The sequence below is a fragment of the Akebia trifoliata genome, chromosome 4 (genome assembly GCF_017979445.1).
Source record: "Akebia trifoliata isolate Shusen 1 chromosome 4, ASM1797944v1, whole genome shotgun sequence".
NCBI lineage: Eukaryota > Viridiplantae > Streptophyta > Magnoliopsida > Ranunculales > Lardizabalaceae > Akebia > Akebia trifoliata.
This window is the reverse complement of record NC_141378.1, coordinates 12,341,537-12,353,565: the sequence shown is the minus strand read 5'-3', so window position 1 is coordinate 12,353,565 and position 12,029 is coordinate 12,341,537. Positions and strand designations below refer to the sequence as shown.

Below are 12,029 nucleotides of genomic sequence, written 5' to 3'. Positions count from 1 at the left end.
TAGAAATTTTCTCTTCTACAAGTCCTTTATCACTTTCATAAATTCCTCAGACACACTATCCCAATACTTCTTACAGAATGCCATTGTCAACCCATCCGTCCCTGGAGCTCTGTCCCCACCCAAATTAGCAATTGCCATTAATACCTCTTTTTCCTCGATCAATCTTTTCAACCACTCCCATTTTTTATAGATATCAACTTGAAATCCACATTATTTGGGCAGGATCTACGAGCCACCCTTCCATGTATAGATATTTGTAAAAACCTACCACTCTTTCCCTAATCTCTTCCTCCCTTGATTATTTCTTGCCTCTTTTCTCTATCACTCGAAGTGTGGAACTTAAGATGAATAAGATTTGTAGGGACTTCTGGCACGATAAGGACAATAATCGAAAGTACCATATGATAAGTTGGAGGAAGATTTGTTTGTCGAAAGTAAGAGGGGGTTTGGGGCTTCGAAGTTTTGCCACAATGATTTTTGCTTTATTTTCTTAATGGTTGTAGAGGTTTGGCAAGGAAGAGGATAGCTTGTGGAGAGAGGTAGTAGCCGATAAGTATGGGTCACAAGAGTTGGATTGGGAAACAAAAGAAGCGAAAGGGGCACATGGGTGTGGGGTTTGGAAATGCATTCTTCATCGATTACCTTCGTTCCGTAAGAAAGTGAAGTTTAAGACGGGAAGGGAGAATACGGTTCGCTTTGGGAAGATAGATGGTGCGGAGATACATCATTGAAAGAACTTTTCCGGATCTCTTCGCGGTGTCAAGCAAAAATGGTATGACGATAGATAATTTTTTGGTCGAGTTTGGTTTGGAAAGAGCGTGGGATTTTGGTTTGAGGGGAGATTTTAATGATTAGGAATTGGCTAGTGTGGAGTGCCTCTTGGAACTAGTTGACGCAAGCACAACTCTTGTTGTGAATGATGATCGTAGATTATTGGATGGTACAAGAGAGGGGGGCTTTTCCATGCGTTCATTATATATGGCTGAATTATCAAATTCGAATCACTCCTTTCCCGCTAGTATGACTTGGGGCACAAAAATTTCGATTTTTGTGTGACAAGCATCTTTGGGTACACTACCAACTTTGGATCAACTTATTAAAAGAGGTTTTCAAACGGCAAATGGATGTGTGTTGTGTATGATAAATGAAGAAATGGTTGATCATCTCCTTTTACATTGTGGAATGGCGGATCCGTTGTGATCGCATTATCTTGATCTCTTTGGTTTGATGGGTTGCCTTCCACATCTGAAAGCTTTTTGACTTGTGGCTGTTTTGGGGCATCCCCATTCGTCATTCTAAGCATAACCTATGGAGTCTTTTGCCTTTTGCTATTTGTTGAAGTCTATGGAAGGAAAGGAATCATTAAATCTTTGAAGGGAAGGAGTTATCTTTTGAAGACCTCAAAATTGATGTGTTGAGGTTGCTCTTTTTCTGGGAAAAGGCTTTAAAAATTTTAAGGGGACTTTCTTTGAGGATTTTGTAGTAAGATGGGATCTTGTTTGTAATTTAGGAGATTAGTTGCTTTGTCTTTGTGGTTTTTTGCTTTTGTTTTTTCTCCTTTGTTTTTCCTGTACTATGGGACTTCTCGTCCCCGTCTTTTCTAATATAGTTTTAAATTATCGAAGAAAAAAATTAGCTTGGAGATGCAATCGGTTCTTCTGTGGGAGCTTCCTACTTTATGGAAGAATCTAGTATTGTTATCTCTTTTTTTTTTTCAAACACTTAATTCTTGATTTTTGTCTCCATCTAATTTCCTTCATTTTTAAGCCACCTTCTGAAATTTTATCTTCAATTTTTTTCTTTTAAAGATAGAGACCCATTACTTCTCTTTTAAAGATAGAGACACATTCTCCTCCTTTTTACCTAGGAGATCAATCTCTTGAAGGATAACCTTCTTCTTTAGATCCACTCTCCCAAGTCCCTAACACCTCTTTTTTCCAAGCTTTCAACTTTTCCTTTAGGACTTTGAGTTAGCTTATGAAAATAAACCCCAGATTCCCAGAAAAGGAAAACTCATTCCACCAATCTTGACAACATCATGAAAATCTGGTGAATAAGCCACATATTCTCAAAACGGAACAAAATAAGTCTGCTACAGGTGGGTCCCACCTCCAAAAGGATTGGAGTGTGATCTGAGATTGGACTTGGAGAAGTCGATTGAACCACCATATGGAAATGCTCCTCCCACTCGCTTGACACCAAAAATCTATCCAACCTCAACACTCTTAGAGGAGTTTGGTAATTCAACCAAGTGAACAATCTATCATTTAAAAGACCATCCATCAGAGAATGCCTATGAACAAAATCACTTAAACTTCTCGTTCCTCTTTTGCTCCTCAGTGAACCTAATGACATTGAAATCCCCCAAAAACACGACAGCTTATCCCAATACTTTGTTATATCATCCAACTCCTCCCAAAATTGTTCTCGTTCCATGCTCCTACTCGGACAATAAATTCATTGAAAATCCTCATTGCAACAGTTACACAGGATGGATACAAAAAAAGAACCTACAAGGTAGTCACTACTTGCATAACAGATCTATTCCACATCACAATAATCCCCCAAGCAGCCCCCAAAGTCGGAAGCCACATCCACCCAATATCTCAACTCCATAGATCCTAAATGATAGCAGAATTACAATCAAATAGTTTGGATTCTTGGATAGTAACGATACAAGGATTCCTAGGCCTCCTAATGACTTTGACTGCCACCCTTTTCTTCTTGTCACCCAACCCCTTCACATTCCAGGACAAAATTCAAAGATTCATTGATAACTGTTCTTTGCCCCCTACCTTTCCTTCTAGGTCCCCTTGATTTAAGAGGGAACCCTATCATATCTAATCTTTCCATCTCCTTAGCCAATCGTGGTCTAAAACTACATCTCGGTTTCTCTGGAGGTGTATATCCATCCTACAAGCCTAGGGATGGGGTAAGGTCACAAAGTCTCAGAACACTCACTGATTTCCAAATTAACTTTCATCTTGCCTCTGTCAAGGGTTCCCCCACTTCTTGTCTCCCCCACCGCTACTCTCAAATGCACCTTACCTAGTCCAGCCTTATAACTCGTACCTTGAGAAATAAGCCTCATCTCTCGATGCACATGAGGTCCAGTCTCGGGATTAGCATATAAACTTTTTATAGAAATTCCCCATTTTAACCAAAGTACCACCCCCAATTATCTTATATAACAAAAATAATTTTAATCATCTTCTTCCTCTCATTTATACAAGAAAATGTGATGGACATAGTTGGATAGTTTCATCCATAAAATTTTCAGAGTGACCAAATTTCTACAATGATTGATAAAAAAATAAAAAAATAAAATACTATCACACTATCAATCAAACCCTAGCTCAGTTTCGATGCTTAAGAAACCTAACAAGAAATTGAAAAGAAACCCTAAGAGTCTGGAAAAAAACGAAACTTTCACTCAAAAAATAAATAAATAACACGAAAACAGAGATTTCGAGTAAGTTGAGATGAAAATCGACCTGATTCATGAAGGTATCGAAAGACAAGGTAATTCACTTCGACAGATGTGATGGAAACCATCCTCGCAACTATTCCTTCTGTAAGAGGAGTTCCAATTTTGTTCAACAGCGTCGCTCATGGACCCGACCACTGGAGATGAAGATGGAGATGGAAATGAGAGCTCAGCTGGCTTTTACGAGAGGATTTCTTTCTTGATGTTTTGGAATTTTCTAGGGTTCAACGACGTTGGACACTGATTGTCCAACGAATAGCTGGGATGGGAAGAAAAATACTGATTTTATAAAGATCTGTATTTCATTCTGTATCTTTGCGTCACGGCTATCAGCCAGACGGAAGTTGAACACTTGGAATTTTCCGTATGTTTTTCCTTAGTAAATGAGTCCGACTTTGAAGCGGACCGCCTCTTAAAATTTTGAAGCAACACTCTTCGCTACTACAAGACATGTGGCATTTTGAATTTATTTCATGTTACTCCATTTCTGCCAAATTTGGAAACACCTTGAAAATACCACGTGTAAATCATTTGGGAGGGTTTCTTCAAAATTTTGAAGCAGGCTGACCGCTTCAAAGTTTTTATCTAAATTAATATTTCTCACAGAGTACGGATGGGACGGAGGATTTGTTAATACTCGGCTGATGTGGTATGCACACATAAGCATAGATATTTTTTCTCGGGATGCACAATTGCACATTTTTTATGAGAATTATTATTTTTGTATCCCGATAAAAGTAATCTATAATTTTAGTCCATGCCACGTCAGTCGAGGCCTGACTCAGGGAGGCTTCCTAGTTTGAAAATCATTATTCATTTTTAAAAAAGTTTATATTTGAATAATTCTTCAACAAACCATAGTCCTATGCCACAAAATAAAGAATAATGATTTTCTCAAAAAAAAATAAAAAATCATGCTGTTGATGTGATATGTACTAAAATCATGGATTCTCTTTCCTTGCGATACACAATTGCACATATTTATTGAGATGTACAATTGTGTTTCCCAAGGTGAAAAATCTATGGTTCTAGCTCATGCCACATCAAGGGGCGTGCGTCAGAGGGTGGGGTCAGACTCAAAAATAAAATGCAACATGGTAGAATTTTGTGATTTGGTATTGGAGTCAGTTTAAGGTTAGGGTTTATTTTGTAAATTTGACAGATTCTTCAATTGTGAATTGATATTGTTTTTTATGGTTGAGATTTGAGATTTATTGACAAACAACTTTTTCATCAATGGGCGTGATAATTTGACTCGAAAAATCGTACTCAATTGATGTGACGAGTGCACATAACCATAGATTTTTTTTTTCATAAGAATACACAAAGGAAAGGTCTCGGTTTTGTGCGTTTGAAACATCAATTGAGTACAGACCATGTATGTTTTTTCAAGTCATTTTATCATTATTCTTTTATGAAAATTGTGCTTGATAAACTGTCAAGTGAAGGAATTGCCACATTGGCAAACTTACACCGTGTCTCTTTAGAGTTCATGACTTATTAGACCATATTAAAGAGAAGAAAAAGAGGGGAGGTGGGGGTTGCAAAAAGAATGATTTATTTTTATTACTTGATCCAATGCTTTGAAAATAGACAAGTACCAAGCTTCAAAATTTAAATTAGAACATATTAGTACTTCATCCATGTGCCATCCAATCGTATATTTTTATGACACAATTGTCAGGGATCAAGATAATTCCCTTACTTTAGAACATGTTTTTCCCAGCATTAATGGATATTCAACCATAAATTAATTGTTTTTATTGGAAATTTTAGCCTACGATCATGTTAGTATCTCTTATCTAACCAGTGATTGAGATGTAAGAATAATCTCTTTTGATTCTCTACAAATTGGATCTCTGGAAAAAGAAAAAAAAAAATCTTACTATTGTTTAGAAAAAAAATTATTTCTATTTCGATGTCAATTACTGTCGAACCAAGTGTTAAAAAGGTATAATTTTGAGTGTGGGGGACAATGATCCTCAAAAGGACTGGGACTAGTGGGATTGTGTGTTTTGGGAATGATCCAAGCTCATTTGAGACTTGGTGAAATTTACTTGTAAGCAACAGGCACTTTTATGTGGAAAAAACTTTGAAGTGGGTATGCCGATTCAAAAGTTTGAAGGAACCCTCTCCATTGAATTACACGTGGCATTTTCAAGGAGATATTCCAATTTTTGGCGGAAATGTTGGGGCTTGAAATAAATTTAAAATGCCACGTGTCTAGTAAGGAAGAGAGTTTCTTCAAAATTTTGAAGCGGCATGCCCACTTCAAAGCCGGACTCCTTTTAAGGCAAAGTGGATTTATAGGGATCTCATGAAACGCAAGGAATCACATTGATGACATAGAAGAAGCAAAGGAGCTTATTTATCAAGTGTTAGGTAATGGAGATTGTAAATTCTTATGGGATGATTGGCACTTGTAATGGATTTTGATTGATAGATTTAAACAAGAAATTGTTAACATACGAACTAGAATTTCATCTACTATTTCTAATGGTCAATGATTTACTCATAGATTACCTGCCAATAACATAAAATATATATGTAGAAGAAAAAGAAGATATCATGTGGTTTCCTTCTACTACTCCAAGATCATTTTTTCTTAAAGCCGCTTTGTGGGGTAAAATCTGAATCTACATCCAAACCGTACACATATCCAAAAAGAGTTACCTTGAAAGAGAAAACTAAGGAGGAATAGAGGCTAATGTCACGAGCAGTCCACATGATAGCATGGTTATGATCGGGACCATGTTCTAGACAAAAGTTCATATGTGAATGAGGCCCGTCAAAGTTATTAAATTTCTTAGCAGGGACCGCATGGCATGCAAGCTTTTGCAAAAAATCAGAGATAGATAAAGAACCATTATTTAGGTCATGAGAGAATCTTTGTGATCTATGAAAGACACGTGGTACAATGAAACTATCAAATATAGTGTATCTTAGGAGTAGCGTACCACAGTTCTCCTCCTAGAGGTGCGAAATGTCTTAAAAAGAACAATTTAGCACACCCCTCAACTTAGGTCAATCTGCAATAAGTTAGACTGTATTTACAACAGTTTGATATGGATTTTTTTTATAGTTAATATGGGAAATTCCCACTAGGTTACCCACATTTGATAGCTTGTGGGTTTGATTCGATTGCATAATTTCTGATTTTTTTTATTGTTAGTAATGAATATGACTGTCAATGGATCAAGTTCAGATGGACCAGAGTCAATTTGGTACCAATCCAATAAGTATCAAATTCATAATTGATATGATAAACCTCATATTAGGCTTTTGTAGGACCATATTCTTATCAAATCTCAATATTAGGATCCATACCCAATCCAATAGCAATTGGATCGAGTTTAGATTCAAATCCAATTTGATGCTAGACGAGGTCTAAATAATCACAAAATATTTTGAACAAAATATACAACTTTTACATCTTCTCACATTTCATCGAATGGGAATGTAGTTGATCCAGAACCAACGAGTGTTGGGGCATCGTAGTTAGGGCCTCACTACAAAAAGGGCCGAGGTCATAAGATCAATTCCCTCGTTAACCACCCACATGGATTTATCATGACTTACTTGACATGGTGGTTTGTAGGGTATTGCATGTACCCAATGGATTTGGATGAGACATGATGCTTTAAGAGGTCAGTTGGCTAGTCCTAGACACCCCGATCATGAAAACAACGACAAGGGTAGGGCGTAGTAGCCAACACCTCCCTCCAAAAAGGCAGAGGTCATGAGTTCAAGCCTCCTCGTAATTGGCTAGCCAAAGGGATTTGTCTCAACTTACTTGATCTCTGAGGTATTTGCATGTCCTTGTGGGGTTTGGGTGAGATATGACCAATTGAAATTGGATTTCAGGTCTGATCTGATTCATTAATAGCCTTAGTGATGAATATAGAAGAGATTTGACTATCCCTAATCTACCTTATGACAAAATAAACTTTTTAAAAGTCATTCTGATAGTTTGGTTGATAATGAAGGGATTCAAATCCACAAAACCCATATTGAAAAGTATGTACGTAAAATGTAGATGCACGAAATGGCTCTACACTTTCCTTCTCTTTCAGTTCGGGGAGGACCTGCAAATTAGCCCACTCCGACGATCAAGTTAGTCAAATTGATCAGTGTAATTTTTAAGAGAAGAAGAATTCGAACCCTTTTTACCCATAGTTTTCTTCTTTATATAGGCGTTCAACTTGATCGTTTTCTGTGCCATCCCTTGAGGTGACCTAGGGTAGTTAGCCTACTCTCTGACATGTCAGCTACAGGAGTTGTTGCAACTGCCCTATCACTTCTGAGAAAATCGGAATTGGTCTGACATAAAACATATCATATTCCATAATTGGACACTTGTTAACTCAAGACCTATGATAAAAAATGTTGAGAATCAATGCTATATATATATATATATATATATATGAATAATGATGAATACATGCGGTTGGGTATGTGGTTAATGTGCCCTTGACACGTACCAAAACCGCGTGCATTCATCACGACTCATTAATTATATGCAAGGTCATTAAATAAAGGTTGCAAAGTGATACCTCGTATTGAGACATGATTTCATACAAGATAATATCCATGCCCATCCAGTGGGAAGGTCCATTGACGAGATAACGATTCTGAAGCGTAAAGTGCCGATTCTGAAAAGAGTTGTGATTTTTTAACTCACCCTCTACTCTCCTGACGTGGCATGTGCATAGAACCATAGATTTCTGTGGGATACATGACTACACATACTTGCAGGGATGTGTGGTTGTGTACCCCCCAAGGACTAATTTATGGTTCTATGGAGATGCCACGTCAGGAGAGTAGAAGAGGAGTCAATTTATCATTATTCTTCCGAAAACGATCTATCATGAGTAACGTAAGAAAGAGAAATCCGATTTCCTATGCGTTTTATAATTCCCCTGTGTCATTGTCTCATTGGTTATTGGATACAAAAACAAGGGTCAGGATCCCTTGACTTCTTGACTCGTGAAAAAAACACATGATCCCAACCCTTAAAATGCAAAATCCAACGATTAAGATTCATTCTCGAGATAAGTATCTCCGAGATTCGTGTTATCAAGAAACTCATAAATGTCAACCATTGAATTTTGTATTTAAAGGATTGGGATCATGTTTTTTTTTTTACCGAGTCATTCTTCGCAGTCAACGGATCCCAACCAATAAAAGCAATCTACAACGTTGGACATTAGACGAACCCTGGTAGTCCCTGACATTAGTGAGCCATATACAAAGGCAGGTGTAGTTGTGCAGAATTGGCAACGTCACCAACAGTCCCAAACACTAGAAGCCTCCCATAACGCTATCTCGCGCTCTCAATTCATTGAACGTGGATATGCAGTTCGCCAGTTAAACTTCCTACAACCAATTGCATCTCCATCTGTAATTAATAATCACACCCCTCTCCCCCCATTTAGTAAATATTTGAGATACTCTTGTGTTTTAAATTTATAACACTTGACCATAGTCTTCTCCAACAGATCAATAAAATGACCCAAATGCCCTTGTTTTCTTCTTATAATCAAATTAGCACTTTGATTTTTCTTTCCGACTAAACCAGTCATCTTCAAGCTCTAATCTATTCAAGCTTATCTTGAATAAATAGTTTTGAGCTTAATATTGATCCATTGTAAAAATTCTTAGATTTTTCTATCCAAAAGTTTATCATTTTTTTTTCTCCAAAAATCTTATCTTGCCTTTAGGTTTGAAGGTTAAAGAAAATAAAATCTTAAGGTCGAAGGTGCATTTTTGCTCAAGAGGTTAAAATGAAGATTTTAAGGAAGAAAAATTGAAATTTTTACTACAAGTGAATAATGAGGTTAGGATTAATTTAAGCCATTTTAATTGGTCTTATTAGAGTAGATGTGTTTGACCCAAAACTCTAGACCAACATATCCTCAACACAAGATAATAAAAGAGAACGAGAAAGAGGAAAAAGAAAAGAAAAAAAATTATGAAAAAAAAGACAAAATACAAATTAATCAAAAAAATTAATTAATTAATTAAAAAAATTCCTCCATACCTTATTGTATGGAGAGGAAAACTTTTTTTACAATTAATTATAATACTAAAAGATAAATTCATTGTAGGAACAAGATAAAAAGAAAAAAAAAAAAACTTTCTAATAAACAATATAGAAAAGAATAATGATAATCTGACGCTCTTTGTATGCTCCCTAAGGCGATAATGATAGAACCATAAATATTTTTCTTGTGTTTCTCAAAGAAAGAGATCCATGGTTCTATCACTGCCATGTCTAGGGCATATAAAGTGCGTCAAATTATTACAACTCATAAAGAAATGAACTATATTCTTAACGAGAGTCTCAAAATCTATCCCAATTTAGAAATCTAGTCTAACACTAACACTAAGGTCAAGAGAACATGTTATAATTATAAATTTGAAAACACAAGGGATACCTCAAATATTAAGTGAAAAAGTATATATAATCTTAATGTCAAAGATGAAGGTAAAATTTTATCCAAGAGGTTAAAATGACTGATTTTGAGAAGAAAACTTGGGTGCCTGGTAATAAGTTGATCATGCACGTGGGCATTTAAATCATTTTAAATAGTCTCTTAGTGTAGACTAAGGTCAAGGGATATTTAATAAGTTTCAAAACATTAGAGTATCTCAAATATTATCCAAAATTTGGTGGGGTGTGTCTAAATCAAACCTAATGATAAAAATCCTAAGACGAGGCCTACTTGGAACCACCAATCTAATTGGTTATTCCTTCTCTTTAGTGGCTAAGCCTCACCCCAAGTTGGCAAACCTTCCATCACTCGTTCCCTCCTTAAATACAAAACGACACACAACCCAAAACCGAACAACAATGGACATCTGGTCATGGATGTGCGATCTCCCCGACTCGGAAAACTGGCCCGAGTCCAACTCACCACCATTCTTCGAACTTGCGAGTTCAAAAGACAACCAAAACAACACCACAACCAAATCTGTTATACTCAAAGCAGAACGAACTTCTGGATCCGATACTGAAACTCTTGTCACCTTCTCCATCTGTTTACAAGGCTTCAACTCTTCTCAAAAAACTCTATGGGTCTCAAACCCATGTTCTCTCTTCTCAAACGACAAACCCTTTCTTCCTCTCCTCCTTCAACTCCTTCAAGAAATCTTTACACGTGCACCCAATGCGCACGAAAGCACTTGCCCTCGTTCCCAATTACAGAAACTCAAACCAGAACCCATTTCTTGGATTCTCGACTCGCACTCACCCGAGTCGTTCTCAATGTTCTTTAACTTGGTCTTCATTTGTCGTCTCTTCTGGCTCTGCGTATGCGACTCACCAAGTGAGGTTGGTTCTCTTTATTTCGAAACCCTTTTAGCCCCAAATCTGAACCCTTTATCTTGCAAGCATGTTTTGCAGAATTTCTTGATTTCGATAGGAGTCGATGGGGAGCTGTGCTTCATGCGCACCCTTGGGTACATGTTAGCAAAATGGTTGATTTTAAGAGAGTTAGGCGTAGGGTTACAGTTATTAGCCCCACTCCCATCGTACAAGTTCTCTTACGCAGTTGAATCTCACGGATTCTGGATCTTAAAAGGCTTTGTTCCGGTTCTATCCATGACCCGAACCTGTTCCAACGGTCAAGAACATGGGTTTCAGCTTCTAGAGCCGAAGGAGTCTGTGCTAAGATACGCCTTGGCGCACCAACACCTCGAGGCCGTGATTCAGTTGGAGTATTCAGTTAGTTTCAATGATAACTACATCCAAGTTAATGCACGTGTTGACAATCTAAGGTTCCACGTGGTGAAGTTAGGGTTTAATAATAACGAAGAGGGAGAGTACGTAGACGAGAGACATTTTCCATCAAGGATTCGGATATGGGTTGGGCCGGAAATCGGATCCACCTACGTAACCAGTTTGAGTTTGGGTCGATCGACAAAGCATCAGGAGAGAGAGGTGGAAATTCAGAAGATTGTCAAGGGTAGTTTCGGAAAATCAAAAATTCCACATGTGAAAACTAAGGCGATGACGTCAGTTAGGACGAAGATGAAGAACTGGAGGTGGGAGCAAGACGTGGAGGGAAACGCGGCAGTTATTGAGGCAGTTTTGTGTGACAACACGAGTGGTGTGGAAGTGGCCACGTGGAAGCCTACTAGTGGTGGAAATCCAAAAAGCGGTTTTCAAAAGCGGTATTCGGGAGCGAGTAGAGCGTTTAATAAAACCGGTGGTTTGGTTTTTGCTGGAGATGAGTGTGGAGAGGGAGTGATGTGGAGATTGAGTAGAGAGATGGAAGGGAGTGTCTTGAAGTGGAGATTGGGAGGGAAGGTTTGGTTGAGTTATTGGCCTAATGAAGTAAAGAGCCCGTACTTTGAGACAAGATGCGTGGATTGGTGTGAAGAGGTTGATTTGCCTTTAATTCCTGGAAATAAGCATTTCTAATTTGTTTCATATGTAGTACAAACTAAAGCAATAGATGATGTAATTTTATAAGGCCGATGTAATTCATATATCGTGGGGTTTTAAATTTCAAATGGGAAATTATGTACCTGAACTCCA

The 12,029-nt window shown here is 37.5% G+C and overlaps 2 protein-coding genes across 3 annotated transcripts in view; one reads left to right on the top strand and one right to left on the bottom strand.

The window, feature by feature from the left end:
* LOC147403840 (WD40 repeat-containing protein HOS15-like) overlaps positions 1–3,667 on the bottom strand; it is a 28,082-nt gene extending 24,415 nt beyond the window's left edge. The window contains exon 1 of one of the 2 annotated variants that reach the window (XR_015177610.1): positions 3,495–3,667. Coding sequence is in view for 1 of the 2 variants with exons in the window: in XM_086439585.1 (XP_086295711.1) it covers positions 3,495–3,555 (61 nt within the window). In the remaining variant the exon portion in view is untranslated. The remainder of the gene's footprint in view (positions 1–3,494) is intronic. The other variant, XM_086439585.1, reaches the window with a different exon arrangement.
* A 6,628-nt stretch (positions 3,668–10,295) lies between these two features.
* LOC147403839 (uncharacterized) lies at positions 10,296–12,029 on the top strand. The gene has a single exon (XM_086439583.1). It carries the CDS (start codon positions 10,341–10,343, stop codon positions 11,910–11,912), a length of 1,572 nt encoding a protein of 523 aa, XP_086295709.1. The 5' UTR covers positions 10,296–10,340; the 3' UTR covers positions 11,913–12,029.

What these genes read in the sequence shown, in the direction of transcription:
- LOC147403839 (XM_086439583.1), top strand. Translation starts at nt 10,341, where the DNA reads ATGGACATCTGGTCATGGATGTGCGATCTCCCCGACTCGGAAAACTGG.